Source organism: Podarcis vaucheri (genome assembly GCF_965113315.1).
Source record: "Podarcis vaucheri genome assembly, chromosome: 1".
NCBI lineage: Eukaryota > Metazoa > Chordata > Lepidosauria > Squamata > Lacertidae > Podarcis > Podarcis vaucheri.
In genome coordinates, this window is record NC_138759.1 from 66,512,880 (window position 1) to 66,526,410 (window position 13,531).

The 13,531-nt window shown below is 42.0% G+C and overlaps 1 protein-coding gene across 7 annotated transcripts in view; it reads right to left on the reverse strand.

Annotated features, from left to right (window-relative positions):
- DCDC1 (doublecortin domain containing 1) overlaps positions 1 to 13,531 on the reverse strand; it is a 250,032-nt gene that overhangs the window by 149,311 nt on the left and 87,190 nt on the right. For all 7 annotated transcript variants that reach the window (XR_014218616.1, XM_082218872.1, XM_082218870.1 and 4 more), the window contains exon 9: positions 10,027 to 10,119. Coding sequence is in view for 6 of the 7 variants with exons in the window: in XM_082218872.1 (XP_082074998.1) it covers positions 10,027 to 10,119 (93 nt within the window). In the remaining variant the exon portion in view is untranslated. The remainder of the gene's footprint in view (positions 1 to 10,026; positions 10,120 to 13,531) is intronic.

Here is a 13,531-nt window from a genome sequence, read left to right on the forward strand (position 1 = left end):
TAGAAGAGTTAGCAGCCAGCAGGTTTTCAAGCAGAGGTTGTATGGCCATCTATCATGGATGCTTTAGTTGGGATTCCTACATTGCAAGGAGTTAGACTAGATGACCCTAGGAGCCCCCTTCCAACTCTACAATGCTTTGAGTCATGCAAAGTCAGCAGCCATCTACAACAGTATAGAACTGCTACTTGTACAGCATAGTGGCAGGAATCCTGGGCATTCTGACCACTTAACACCAATTATTAGGGTACAGTCATCAGTTACTTTTGATATTATGTCTTTTAAAAAATGAATTTATAATATATTTAAGTACTATCCTGCAAATAATTCCAACTGATTGTGGTGAATTTCTCACCCTTAATGGAGGCATCTGTTGAGCCATCCCAAAGAGATGCTACAGTCATTCCTTTTTTTTCTGGAGTGGTGACAGCTTTTACCAGGCCCACCAATCTGTGTGAGTGGTTTGATTTGCTAATTCTACTGCATCCACCATTTGGCACCATGCTGCTAGACAAGATTACCGTATTTTTCGCTCTATAACACGCACCCGACCATAACACGCATGTAGTTTTTAGAGGAGGAAAATCTGTAGGCATGCCACCCGTAGGCATTCCCTCCATAACACGCACAGACATTTCCCCTTACTTTTTAGGAGGAAAAAAGTGAGTGTTATGGTGCAAAAAATACGGTATTTGGCGTAAATCAGCTATGATGACAACAGAGAGCAACTTGCCATACCAAATATGACCCCAAGCCCATTTCTGGCACTGGTTTTAAAAATAGCCAATTCCTTCCCTTTTATCCTTCATGTTCCAGGAAGATAAGTTGGGTATGCATAAGAACATCTTGTGAAGAGAATGATAGTTTGCAAGGCAATTCACTCCTAAGGCACTACTGCCCTTGCCATTAACAACTATTAAAAAAAGCAAGCAGAAGAACAAAAGAAAGTACATTATACATATGAACTAATAGGATAGACAGACAATGCCAAAATGTTTACATTGTAAGATGTGAGATGGTAACATTAGCATTAAATGAGGCAGGTTGTTGAGTCTTGTTTATATACCATCCTATACGTTAAAACCATGTTGCCTTTATATTTGGATTAAAACACTTTTAATGTATTTGTATAGAGCTTTATGGTAATGCCATTATTTTTCATTATGTGAATACTGTTTGACACTCTAGAGTCATGTGTGTAATTGTTCTCTTTAAATATGCCACAAGTATACATCCCCCACCAATGTATATACTGGTGGCATATACATAAAGAGAATAATGACACACATTTTAAAGATGATTACTAAGGTTACAGATTATCAACTTTGCCTGCTAATTCAGCTTTGTTAGCTCACTTAAAGTTTCTATGTGGACTTTGAGTTGCATCTTGATTAAAAAAAGAAGTACCGGTATCTGTTATTATTTGTTAGCAATGCTCTTAACATTTCTCTGGCTACATCAGATGTACCTTTCATCAATAGACTATGCTACAAAATGTCTTTCCTGTTTTTTCTCACTCTTTTGGAAACAAGATAGTTTCAAAGGTCAATCTGCAAGTGACCAAAACCAACAATATCAAAAGTCTATGTTCCTGAACCATTGCACATTAGAATATTTTTTTCTATTTCTCTATGCTGCAAAAGAAAAAGAAGAAAAAAAGTCCCTATAAAATTCTTCATTGTGAATCTTTTTTTTCTAAAATAAAATCCCTCTCCCCCCATTCAAATACAATTGTGAAAGAAGACAAAACTTGACCTTTTGTGATCCCCGTATTAATAGGTCTGTTCATAATTCAGTCTGTGTGTGGAGAAGCATCCATGTGGAAACATGCAGGCCTGTGAGATATATAGCCTTTCCCTTTGCACATTATCTGACCCTATGAATCCTTCTCACAAAAGAAGGCTTTATGTATGCATAAGTTGGGGGGGGGGGAATGCATACTCTCATTGTGATTCACAAAACATGTACTCGTTCTCCAGGAAAACTCAGCATGGATTTGGTTGGATAGACTGCAAGTAGCCAGAAAAGGGAGGCTGCTGCTAAGTCTTTGTTTTGACTTCTTAGGTCAGATTTACATAGATGCATTTATTTTGCTTCTGTTTGGTGCTTTCTACCAAGCAAAGGTAAACATGTACGTAAGTGGGGTAGGGGTGGTTGCCTCTTCTAACTTTACTAACATACCTGCGTTAGATCACCAGCAAAAAGCACCTGCTGGGTTGCTTTTCACTTTGTGAAATATGTGTCCATAGCACACTCCAAGTATCGAGATATAATAAGCACATACACACACAAGACCAGGGAACTGAGCTGTCACAGAACTTCTTCTGAAGCAACATATTGAGGAGTAGTGGATATAGAAGGAACCTAAGGGACGCAGGTGGCGCTGTGGGTTAAAGCCTCAGCGCCTAGGGCTTGCCGATCGAAAGGTCGGCAGTTCGAATCCCCGCGGCGGGGTGCGCTCCCGTCGTTCGGTCCCAGCGCCTGCCAACCTAGCAGTTCGAAAGCACCCCCGGGGTGCAAGTAGATAAATAGGTACCGCTTACCAGCGGGAAGGTAAACGGCGTTCCGTGTGCTGCGCTGGCTCGCCAGATGCAGCTTTGTCATGCTGGCCACGTGACCCGGAAGTGTCTCCGGACAGCGCTGGCCCCCGGCCAATAGATGTGAGATGGGCGCACAAACCCCAGAGTCTGTCAAGACTGGCCCGTTCGGGCAGGGGTACCTTTACCTTTAAGGTCACCTAATCTTCTTTCTGTGAGGTAGCATCCCAGTCATTCTGTCTTTCAACCCAATGTGCACCATGCAATGAAATCAGTGCCTTGCTTCCGCTTTGTTTTTCTGCTATAAAAACACAAACATATTCTATGACCTGAAGGAGAAATAGGTTTGGAAGTTGTGAGCAGCAACTTGTGAAATCTACAGAGCTGTGGAGAGGCTTGGCAGGAATTCCAGTACTAAGGGGACAGGCCAGGTGGAAGCAAACCCAATTTAGCCAGTAGATGAAAATTCAAAGAGCACATTATTAACAATATATGGGAAATGGACCACAACTAGAGATGGGGATGAAATTCAATTCAATTTGCATCAAGGGTGAACACTTTCCAAAAAAATATGCAAACAGTATCAAAGATACCCTTTGAAATTCACACTTATCCAAACTTTGCAGTTCTCCAGTCAAGTAATGTGTACAAAAATGTATATACAAAAATGTGCCTATAAATGCATCTATTAGTGAAAGTGCATCATATCATGGGAAATCACTCATGTAGGCCTACCTGGGGGAGAATGAATGTTCTTATGGATCTTGGGAAGGCAATAAAAAACTGGAATGCAAGGAAACGGAGGTACAGTGGTGCCTCGCAAGACGAAATTAATTCGTTCCGCAAGTCTCTTCGTCTTGCGGTTTTTTTGTCTTGCGATGCATGGTTTCCCATAGGAATGCATTGAAAATCAATTAATGCGTTCCTAGGGAAACCGACTTCAGACCAGGTCCGGGGACAGTCTGTCCCCCGACCTCTTCTGAAGGCTGGGGGGGGAGGGCTTTTCTTCCCTCCCACCCAGCATTTTAAAAAACCCCGGGACAGCGGAGGGCTTCTCCGCTGTCCGGGGCGATCTTAAAATGCTGGCGGGCAGCATTTTAAAATCGCCCTGGGACAGTGGAGGACTTTTCCGCTGTCCGGGGCGATTTAAAAGCCCCTGGGAAGGCAGGCAGGGGGGACAAAGACTTTTGCCCCCCGCCAGCCTTCAGAAGAGGTCCTGGACCTCTTCTGAAGGCTGGCGGGGGGCGAAAGTCTTTGCCCCCCCGCCTGCCTTCAAAAGCTGTCCGGCCAAGGCTTTGCGGACCTCTCCGCAAGCAGCGGCAGCACTGCCGCTGCTTGCAGAGAGTTGCCGGCATGCCGAAGCTTGCGCGCGCTGAGATCAGTGCGCCCAGGCTTCGCGGACCTCTCCGCGAGCAGCGGCAGCGCTGCCGCTGCTTGCAGGGAGTGTTGCCGGCATGCCGAAGCCTGCACGCACTGAGATCAGCGCGCCCAGGCTTCGCGGACCTCTCCTGCCTTCAAAAGCCATCCGGGATAGCGGGAAGCTATCCCGGACTGCTTTTAAAATGCTGGCGGTGGGGAGCAAAGCCTTTCGGCCCCCGCCGGCCTTCCTGGACCTCTTCTGAAGGCCGGAGGGGGGGGGAGGCTTTGCTCCCCACCGCTAGCATTTAAAAGAGGTCCCCGGAGATTTCCCTATGGGCTTTCGTCTTGCGAAGCAAGCCCATAGGGAAATTCGTTTTGCGAAGCGCCTCCAAAACGGAAAACCCTTTCGTCTAGCGGGTTTTCCGTCTTGCGAGGCGTTCGTCTTGCGGGGTACCACTGTAAAAGGAACTCAAAAGTATGTTTATCAATAACACCAATACAATAAGCTTGCTGTAGGACTGTTTTTAAAATAGTAACTATGGAATCCGTAGGATCTCTAGAAATTTTCACATTTTGCAACACAGGGGTTTGTTGGTTTACTCAAGGTTGGCAGAAGCTGGCACAGAGCAACAGGAGCTCACCCCGTCGCACATATTCGAACCAACGACCTTCTGACTGGCATGCCCAAGAGGCTCAGTGGTTTAGACCACAGCGGTAGTGCACAAGTGCAACACATTTCGCAAGTGAGGCGAATGCTACAATAACTCAGGTCCTATTTTGACATAATGCTGACTTCTAGGTATGCAATGAAACAGGCAAACTATGAGATTTCCCCCTTGTGGGAATCCTGCCCAGAAGCTATTCCAGAAATAGCCATATGGATGAATAATTCTGATGTAAATGTTTCATAGGTTTGCCTCCATGGGGAATCATTTAAAAAGAATTGAGGTAGAGGCACATATACTGGTAAGCATATAGAATGTTGCTAGGTGTTGGGCAGTGAAGTAGATTTCATGGATTCTTGCTGCATCCCCTAAAAACAGGACCCTCCAGAAAAACATGGAAGGTGGTGGGCTACAGTGAAGAGTGGGGAGTTGAAAAAGCTTTCCTCCCCTTCCCTTTCATTTATGGAACACCATATTCAATTCAACTCATGCTTTATATATGCATGCTTTTAATTACTATATGAGGAGCTGAGATGACTGGATTAAAATAAGAATAACGAACCAAGGTTTTGGATAAAATAGTCGAACAGTTTGGAGAAAATCTTCAGTGTAGAAAACAAAACCAAGTTCCATTAAATGCCAACCACTGTTTAAAGAGGTCTAGAAATGAGTTATCTTATTATATAGTAACCTTAGTTTTTCTGTTATCGCTTGAAAATAAGTACTAAATTTATTTCTAAAACATCTGGATTATTAACCAGGAATAACAATTAGCTAAGGGGTTCTAAATGAATTTCAAGCACTGCAAGAGTTCAGACTTCAAAATAGCAGCAAAAGATTTTACTAATAGTATTGTAATAAAATTAGTTAATTGTCTTAATCTTCTCTCTGAAAGAAGAAGGTTTGGGTACTCCAGAAATCGACATGGAGATAATGCTCCAATTTTGCTTTGAAGCAATTTTGTATTATTTCACTTATAGAATATGCTGTCAAGTTCACAGCATGAAGCTTTGCAAGGAAAAGTCTTGATTTAATAGTTCTTCATTACAATGTTTCCTGCAGAATCTTATGATTAGCACACTATGTCTTGATGCTGTAAACTACAGTTTTTCCATAAAGTAAGAATTTAGTTAACATTTTCCTTTGGAACAGCAATAACAGGGCCTGCAGCTCTTCCATTGCATCCATAGCCCTGATGGCCAGGGGATAATGTGGTAGTACACAGTTTTGTTTTGTTTTTTTGCTGCACAATTGCCACATTAGAGCAGCCGTGGGGACTAAATATTGGGCCCCTCATTGACTCGAAGGAGTTCTTGATCTTGTGGATCCAGAGCTTCTGCCATCCCATCAGCAATCTGCCCCCCAAAGTCCCATTTAGTGGCTTTCCATTGGCTACCTTTGGCAAGAGAGCCACCAGCAATAGCTGATCACTCTGCTTGGGACTCTAGTACAAGAAAGCCTCCCACACATACATGGTGCCACTTCTCTCCACTATCAGAGGCTTCTGAGAGGCAACTGCACTGCGTAACTGTCCCCTGTTTGTTGTTGTTTAGTCGTTTAGTCGTGTTCGACACTTCGTGACCCCATGGACCAAAGCACGCCAGGCACTCCTGTCTTCCACTGCCTCCCGCAGTTTGGTCAAACTCATGCTGGTAGCTTCGAGAACACTGTCCAACCATCTCGTCCTCTGTTGTCCCCTTCTCCTTGTGCCCTCCATCTTTCCCAACATCAGGGTCTTTTCCAGGGAGTCCTTCCAGTGAGCACTCAGGGCTGATTTCCTTAAGAATGGATAGGTTTGTTCTTCTTGCAGTTCATGGGACGCTCAAGAGTCTCCTCCAGCACCATAATTCAAAAGCATCAATTCTTCGGCGATCAGCCTTCTTTATGGTCCAGCTCTCTCTTCCATACATCACTACTGGGAAAATCATGGCTTTAACTATACCACTGTCCCTTAGCCTGTGCTGAATTCCTATACATACTTACCTAGAAATAAATCCCACTGAACCCATGTACAGAATTGCATAATTTTTTTTGTCTGGATGATTAAAAATGGAGCTCATCTTGACAGGTTTGGGGTTGTGTTTTTTGCAGCGGGGCTTAGATAATTTTCTTATTCAAAAGAATAGATATATATTCAGACACCTGGACTACATCTAGGTTCAATTCCTCCAGGTAAAGACTCCTGTCTGAAACCCTGGAGAACAGCTGCCCGTAATCAGTGTAGATCAGTATTTCTCAAACTTGGATCTCCAGCTGTTGTTGGACTACAACTCCCATCATACTGACCACTGGTCCTGCTAGCTAGGGATAATGGGAGTTGTATTCCAGCAACAGCTGGAGAGCCAAGTTTGAGAAACATTGGTGTAGATAATACTGAGCTAAATGTATGAGTGATCTGATTCAGTGAAAAGACAGCTTCCTATGCTCCTTGTATCCTTAATTCCACTACCCAAAGAGTCTAAAATGCTTCACATGGGCATATAAGAACTATCTATTTGGCTCCAGCAGAAGGTCAGTGGCTAAACATGGCACACAGAATCATCCACACGTTTCTGTTTTAAAGTTTTAATTTGTATGTCTGTAATAGTACATTTTTGACAAATCTGTAATATGCTTCTTTTATTTATTAAATTCGTTAGTCACTTTATCTTGCCCAAAGCAACTTACAACCAAACAATGAATAAATGTATAGGTCATAATAAGCCACTATACATGTTTATGCAGAACTTAGAAGAAAATACTAATTTGTCATGCTTATGAATATCTAACTTCACTGAAACTATTCTAAGAAAATTCTGCTGCTGATGCAACTTTTGCTGCTGATACAAAGTAATATCAATGGGTGATTGGCGTATCTGAATACTGCCACTGACCATGAGGACATGTGTTTGGAGATCATTCAAAATGGGCCAGGAGACATTATTTCTTTCTTGAAGGACAGTTCCAGGCCCTGTGGTGTCCCCAATGTGTGAGAGAAGGGCATGGATACTTATTTACATTGAAAGCAGAGCCTTCCAGTTGATTTATCCTCAAGGCGCTTACAATTAATAGCAACAATGCAGTACATAGCAAAGAAACAAACACCACACACACATTCCGTAAGACCTTAGTTTGCCAGACAAGAGATGGGGCCAGTGTGTGCTATCTTCAGTTCTATAGTCCCAGGGCAGCTAGCAGTTGGAGCAAAATTAGTTTTTTTTCCCTGGTGGGGGTTGGGTGGGACAGCATGAGGAGATCAAGAGCCATGCAGTTTCTCCTTTTGTAGCTGATTAAGGGGGCCAAGTATTGATAAATATAGCCAAAGCAGTGGATTACTCCGAGAGTTCTTTGCTCAGTTTTGTCATCTGCAGGGCTGGCCCAAGACATTTTGGCACCTGAGACAGACCCTAAAATGGTGCTCCCCTTCCCACCAGTGAAGATCTACATCAGGAACAAGGCGGGAAGAAAGACTGACATTAGGATTTGCTGCCATCTAAAATGGTTGCCTCACCTTGCCTTGTGGGTGAGCCAGTCCTGAATAAAGATCTACATCGGGATCTGCTGCCCCTGTGGATCTGGCCACCTGAGGCAGTCACCTCACCTTGCCTCATGGTTGGCCGGTCTTAGTAATCTGTTAGGAAGTGCCACTGCTTTCTCTGTGTGCTTTATAATGATTGGCTGGGAGATGGACCAAAGTAGTTCTGGTTCACCTAAGGAAGACCCAGTCTAGAACAGGTGTTACGTTTGCAGCTTGCTATCTTCATTCTCCCACACATTACGAACGGCAGGTATTCAGATAAATTTGGTGGACTTCAGTTTTGTGGACTTGAGTTGAGTACAGTGGTACCTCGGGTTAAGTACTTAATTCGTTCCGGAGGTCCGTTCTTAACCTGAAACTGTTCTTAACCTGAGGTACCACTTTAGCTAATGGGGCCTCCCACTGCCGCTGCGCCACTGGAGCACGATTTCTGTTCTCATCCTGAAGCAAAGTTCTTAACCCGAGGTATTATTTCTGGGTTAGCGGAGTCTGTAACCTGAAGTGTCTGTAACCTGAGGTACCACTGTACTACTTAACAGAACAGGAAAAGAATTTTACCAAGACTCTACATTGGCAAAAGGTCTGTGGGCTTGATTTCCACTTTAAAAGGTCATTGTGCTATTCTGCATTATGTCACAACCGGTGCATGGGCAGGCAATACAGTATGGGGGAGGAAGGAAGGTTGGCCACTTCATAAACCCCTGCAGGGATCCCACCTGGGGCTTCAGGAGTTTGGACACAAAAAGTAGGGCATATGACCAGCGCTGTGAGTGGAGAAGTGAAGTGAACAGTAGATTAAACAATCTATAGCTTTTTAACTGGGGTGGGGTATTGTGAGTTTTGTATGTGTATGTGTGTGTGTGTTTTGTTGCCATGTTATGCATGTATTGTTGTGTTTTTATATTGTAGTAGTAGTAGTAGTAGTAGTAGTAGTAGTAGTAATAATAATAATAATAATAATAATAATAATAATGGACCTCCTTTTCTGCACAATGGCCCTTGTAAATTTCCAATGTTGCATGAAATACAGCTCTGTTGATCCTAAGAAGAAGATGATCCTAACTGTGAGAAGTGAGGTTACAGGGAACCAGGCAGAGGGCCTTCTTGGTAGTGGTGCTCTCCCTGTGGAACACCCTCCCTTCAGATAAAGGGGATAAGGAGGTAAAGCAGGTAAGGAGATAAAGAACTACCGGTATACAACTTTTAGAAGACATCTGAAGGCCGCCTGGCATCAGGAAGTTTTTTATGTTTTATGTTTTATTATGTTTTGATATATTCTGTAAGTGGCCTAGAGTGGCTCGGTATAAATAATAAAATTATATGGTGATGGTGATGATGATGATGATGATGATGATGAAGAAGAAGAAAATCCTCTTTACATGAGTGCTGTGCCCATGGTAGAACTGAATTCTGTCAGCTATGGATAGGCCTCTAATGCATCAGTTTTAAAAACAACAAGAAGAAAAACCACCCCAACCCTCAGAAGATAAATTACAAAATATCTCAATAAGCTACACTTAATCTAGCTAATAATGCATGAAAATCATTTCTGAATTTGAACAAATTAATTAATTGGGAAGGAACTACAACTTGTATACTTGAAGTATCTTGAAGTACGGTATCTTGAATATATTTTTACTTTGAAGTATTTTCGGTTTCAAGTCAAGACTTTTTATTTTCCCAGCCCTTTTAAAATCAGGCTTTTAAAAATCTGTTTTTGCCTTTAATATGGTGATAGCCTCAGAAACTTATTTAGTCCAGTTTTATTTTCTGCTGTTTAAATTTCAGATTTTGTGCAGCATTGAGATTTATGACAATTATTTTACTCTTATATTTTAGGTCATAAGCCAACCACATAACTTCTTTGTCAATGGTGTTGAGGAGGAGGAGGAGAAATGTTACGTATACAAAACCGTATCTGCTGTTTTGCTAAGGAGTACTATTCACTTACTTCATCTTGTTCTGAATATAATTCTTCTTTTTTCATTGATAGAATGCCCTTGTCTGTGATTTTCTCTTTCTGGCCATCTATTGCGTAATCCAGCTAAAAAAGATGACAAAAATTGTGAAAAGACACATTATTTCTATCAGCCTTGCCCATCCACTGGGCACACCTGTACCATCAGACACCTATTGTGGTACCATAGCCTTTTAGAAACATAGAATTGTAGAGTTGGAAGGAACCACAAGGGTCATCCAGGCCAGCCCCCTGCAATGCAGGAATCTTTTGGCCAACATGGGGCTTGAACCCACAACCCTAAGATTAAGAGTCTCATGATCTACCAACTGAGCTATCCCAGTTTGACAGGGTGTACTTGAGTAAATTGTGGTCCAAATAATTACTTCATATTCTGGAAACTGAAGTATAGTTTAGGTCAACACATATTGGATTTTTCATGTGTATGTCATTAAAACTTTAATCCATATACGTATAGATGCCTAGAGAAAAGGACAGATGCACATGGTGGGCTGGGTGTGAAACCATAATCTTGCTTTCCCACTCGGGAAGTACAGTCAAGCCTCAGAACTCAAACGGCTCTGTTCCTGAACGTTTCGGCTCCCAAACGCCGAAAACCTGGAAGTGCTCCAGTTTTTGAACATTCCTCGGAAGATGTACAACTTCTGAGGCGTGTTTTTCTTTTTCATTTATTTTGCAGCCAGCCCACTGAAAGTTTCAGAAGCCGAACGGTCTTCAAAAACAGAAGTTCCACAATAATTAGATTATCTCATGCTTAGTTTTAGAGTAGAAATACAGGGACAATTCACCATCAATCAATCCATCATTTTATTTGTATGCCATCTTTTCAAAGTTAAAACATTTAAGAATTATATATCTTACAACAGCTAAGAATTACGTAACTACAAACTTGACAAAAGTCATCATAAAAATAATCAGAAGTACACAACCAAATCAAACAATTTCCACATAAATCACAAGATACAAAATAGTGATACAAAAAATTAACAATGCCCCCCCCCCTAAGCAAGACCCAAGCCCAAGATTTTGTTCAGCAATGTCAGCTGAATTCAGTCGGGGCCCTGCCCTCCCAGGTCAGGTGGAAAAAGGCCTCAAGGCAGGGAGCAAATATTCTATCTACGACTCACAGCCAAGATGGTCAACATCAAAATTTGCAGTGATTTTAATGGAACGCCATCTAGTAGATGGGAGACACAGTATCAACTTTGGGAAGCTAAGGTCTATAGAAACTATATATAAAACTCTTTCACTCTCACGCACAGCTAAAGTCTGGATGAGTCTTATTGATGCAAGAATCATATTGTCATATGACTGGGCACTGATGTACCAAATGAACTGAAAGCTCAACTGATAGAACTGGCAGCACAAGTTACAGGTAATGCTAAAGAATTACTGATTAATCCATCTCTGGCAAATAAAAAAGGATTAGCACACACTGGGGGGAAATTAAATGAACATTTTAGTACAATACACTCTTATTATTATAAAAGAACAGATTAGTCATACAAGCATTTAAATTTTTGTCTCTATATTGTTGAGAATTAAGCATGTTAAATATACAATATTATGGTGTATACAAATTTAAATAAAAGTTAAATCAAGGGAGTGTATTTTCACATTGGAAAATTATTATGCAGTGTTAATAGCATCTCCTTCAGGTACCCAGACATAATGATAATATGCCTCTTTTTCTCTTTTTTTTAGGGTACAATTCTCCTGTCACTTATGCCTACTGCATATTTACTTTTGGCATAATTTAACTGGAAGAGACACATAATAGATCTCTCTCGTTAAGACTGTATGAAATTGTAGTTTGTTCTTTCTAGGTTTGCATTTCATGTGACATTAAAGTGTGTGGAAAAACAAGCTACACTGCATCTAACAGAGCCAGTAGGAAGCTTACCCAACAAAACTGTGAAGTACTGTTCCAGAATGCCAGCTTCTTTCCCAAACCCACTTCTTTCCCCTTTTTTAGTCTCTAGCTCCTTATTGGGTGCCCTTTGCCCAGAACTGGAAGCTTTTAACTTCAGTTGTTTGGCTAATCTCAGTTAGAGAATGAAACTGAATGCAAGGAAGAAAAGAAGTCTGGAATTCAGGTTACAGGTAGGTAGCTGTGTTGGTCTGCCGTAGTCAAAACAAAATAAAAAAATTCCTTCCAGTAGCACCTTAGAGACCAACTAAGTTTGTTATTGGTATGAGCTTTCGTGCACACAAAAGCTCAGACTGATAACAAACTTAGTTGGTCTCTAAGGTGCTACTGGAATTTCAGGTGGTACCCATACCACCTGGTACCCATACCATCCATGTCCCTCCAATGAAGACAAATCTCCTTCGTGAAAGCAACCTGTCATCCCTCTCCTGGTCGGCATCTGCTCTTCACACAGCAGTGGAGCAGTTGGGGAAACATCAGCCAAAGCAAACCTCTTCCAGCCAAACTATATTTTCATTCAGACAGGCCAGCCCTGGGGTACAGTAGCAATGATCCTCAACTGTACCTGACTTGTCACAATGACAAATACACCCAAAGTGTCCCTCTCCCAGAGTACTTCCCAATAGTGTATAATAACAAATACACTAAAAGCTCTCAGAGCAGGAGTTAAAAGAGTGTGGCTAACTCAGCATTAAGAATAATTTTCAAGAGAGAGAAACAAGAAACACCAGGGGGAGGGGTGTTTATCTGAGTTGGGTAAATTATAGCTGAAATTTATTGAAGACTGTAGAAAGTGCAACAGAGATCAGCACCTGACACTGTTGCCATGATTTTCAGCAGCTGCACTTAGTCAGTAGTCCTGCATCCTAATGAGACAGAAGATCAGTTTTTTGGATTAGCAACAAATCGAAGCAGGATAACAGATTAATTACATCACAGATTGCAGCTAAAGCATGCACCTTTGTCTTCTTAAACATACCTGACCAAAAATTGCTTGGCCTTATCATTTAGCGACCATAGTGATATACATAATCTTGAGTTAGTTACTTAGATCCCATTAAAATCCATGAAATCTAAGCAATCTATATGCAGAATTATGAGCAGTGCACATACTACATATTTCTTGAGTTTGGACCAATGTTGTATAAAACTTTATAAATTCTGCCTGTGCTGGCTATGCTGCAAGCTTATTTTTCGAACTAGACTGCTGCTCTTATGTAAAGGTAAAGGTACCCCTGACCATTAGGTTCAGTCGCAGACAACTCTGGGGTTGCGTGCTCATCTCGCTTTACTGGCCAAGAGAGCCGGCGTTTGTCCACAGACAGTTTTTCCAGGTCATGTGGTCAGCATGACTAAGCTGCTTCTGGCAAACCAGAGCAGCGCACGGAAACACCGTTTACCTTCCTGCTAGCGTGGTACCTATTTATCTACTTGCACTTTGACGTGCTTTCGAACTGCTAGGTTGGCAGGAGCTGGGACCAAACAATGGGAGCTCACCCCATTGCGGGGACTCGAACTGCCGACCTTCTGATCAGCAAGCCCAAGTGG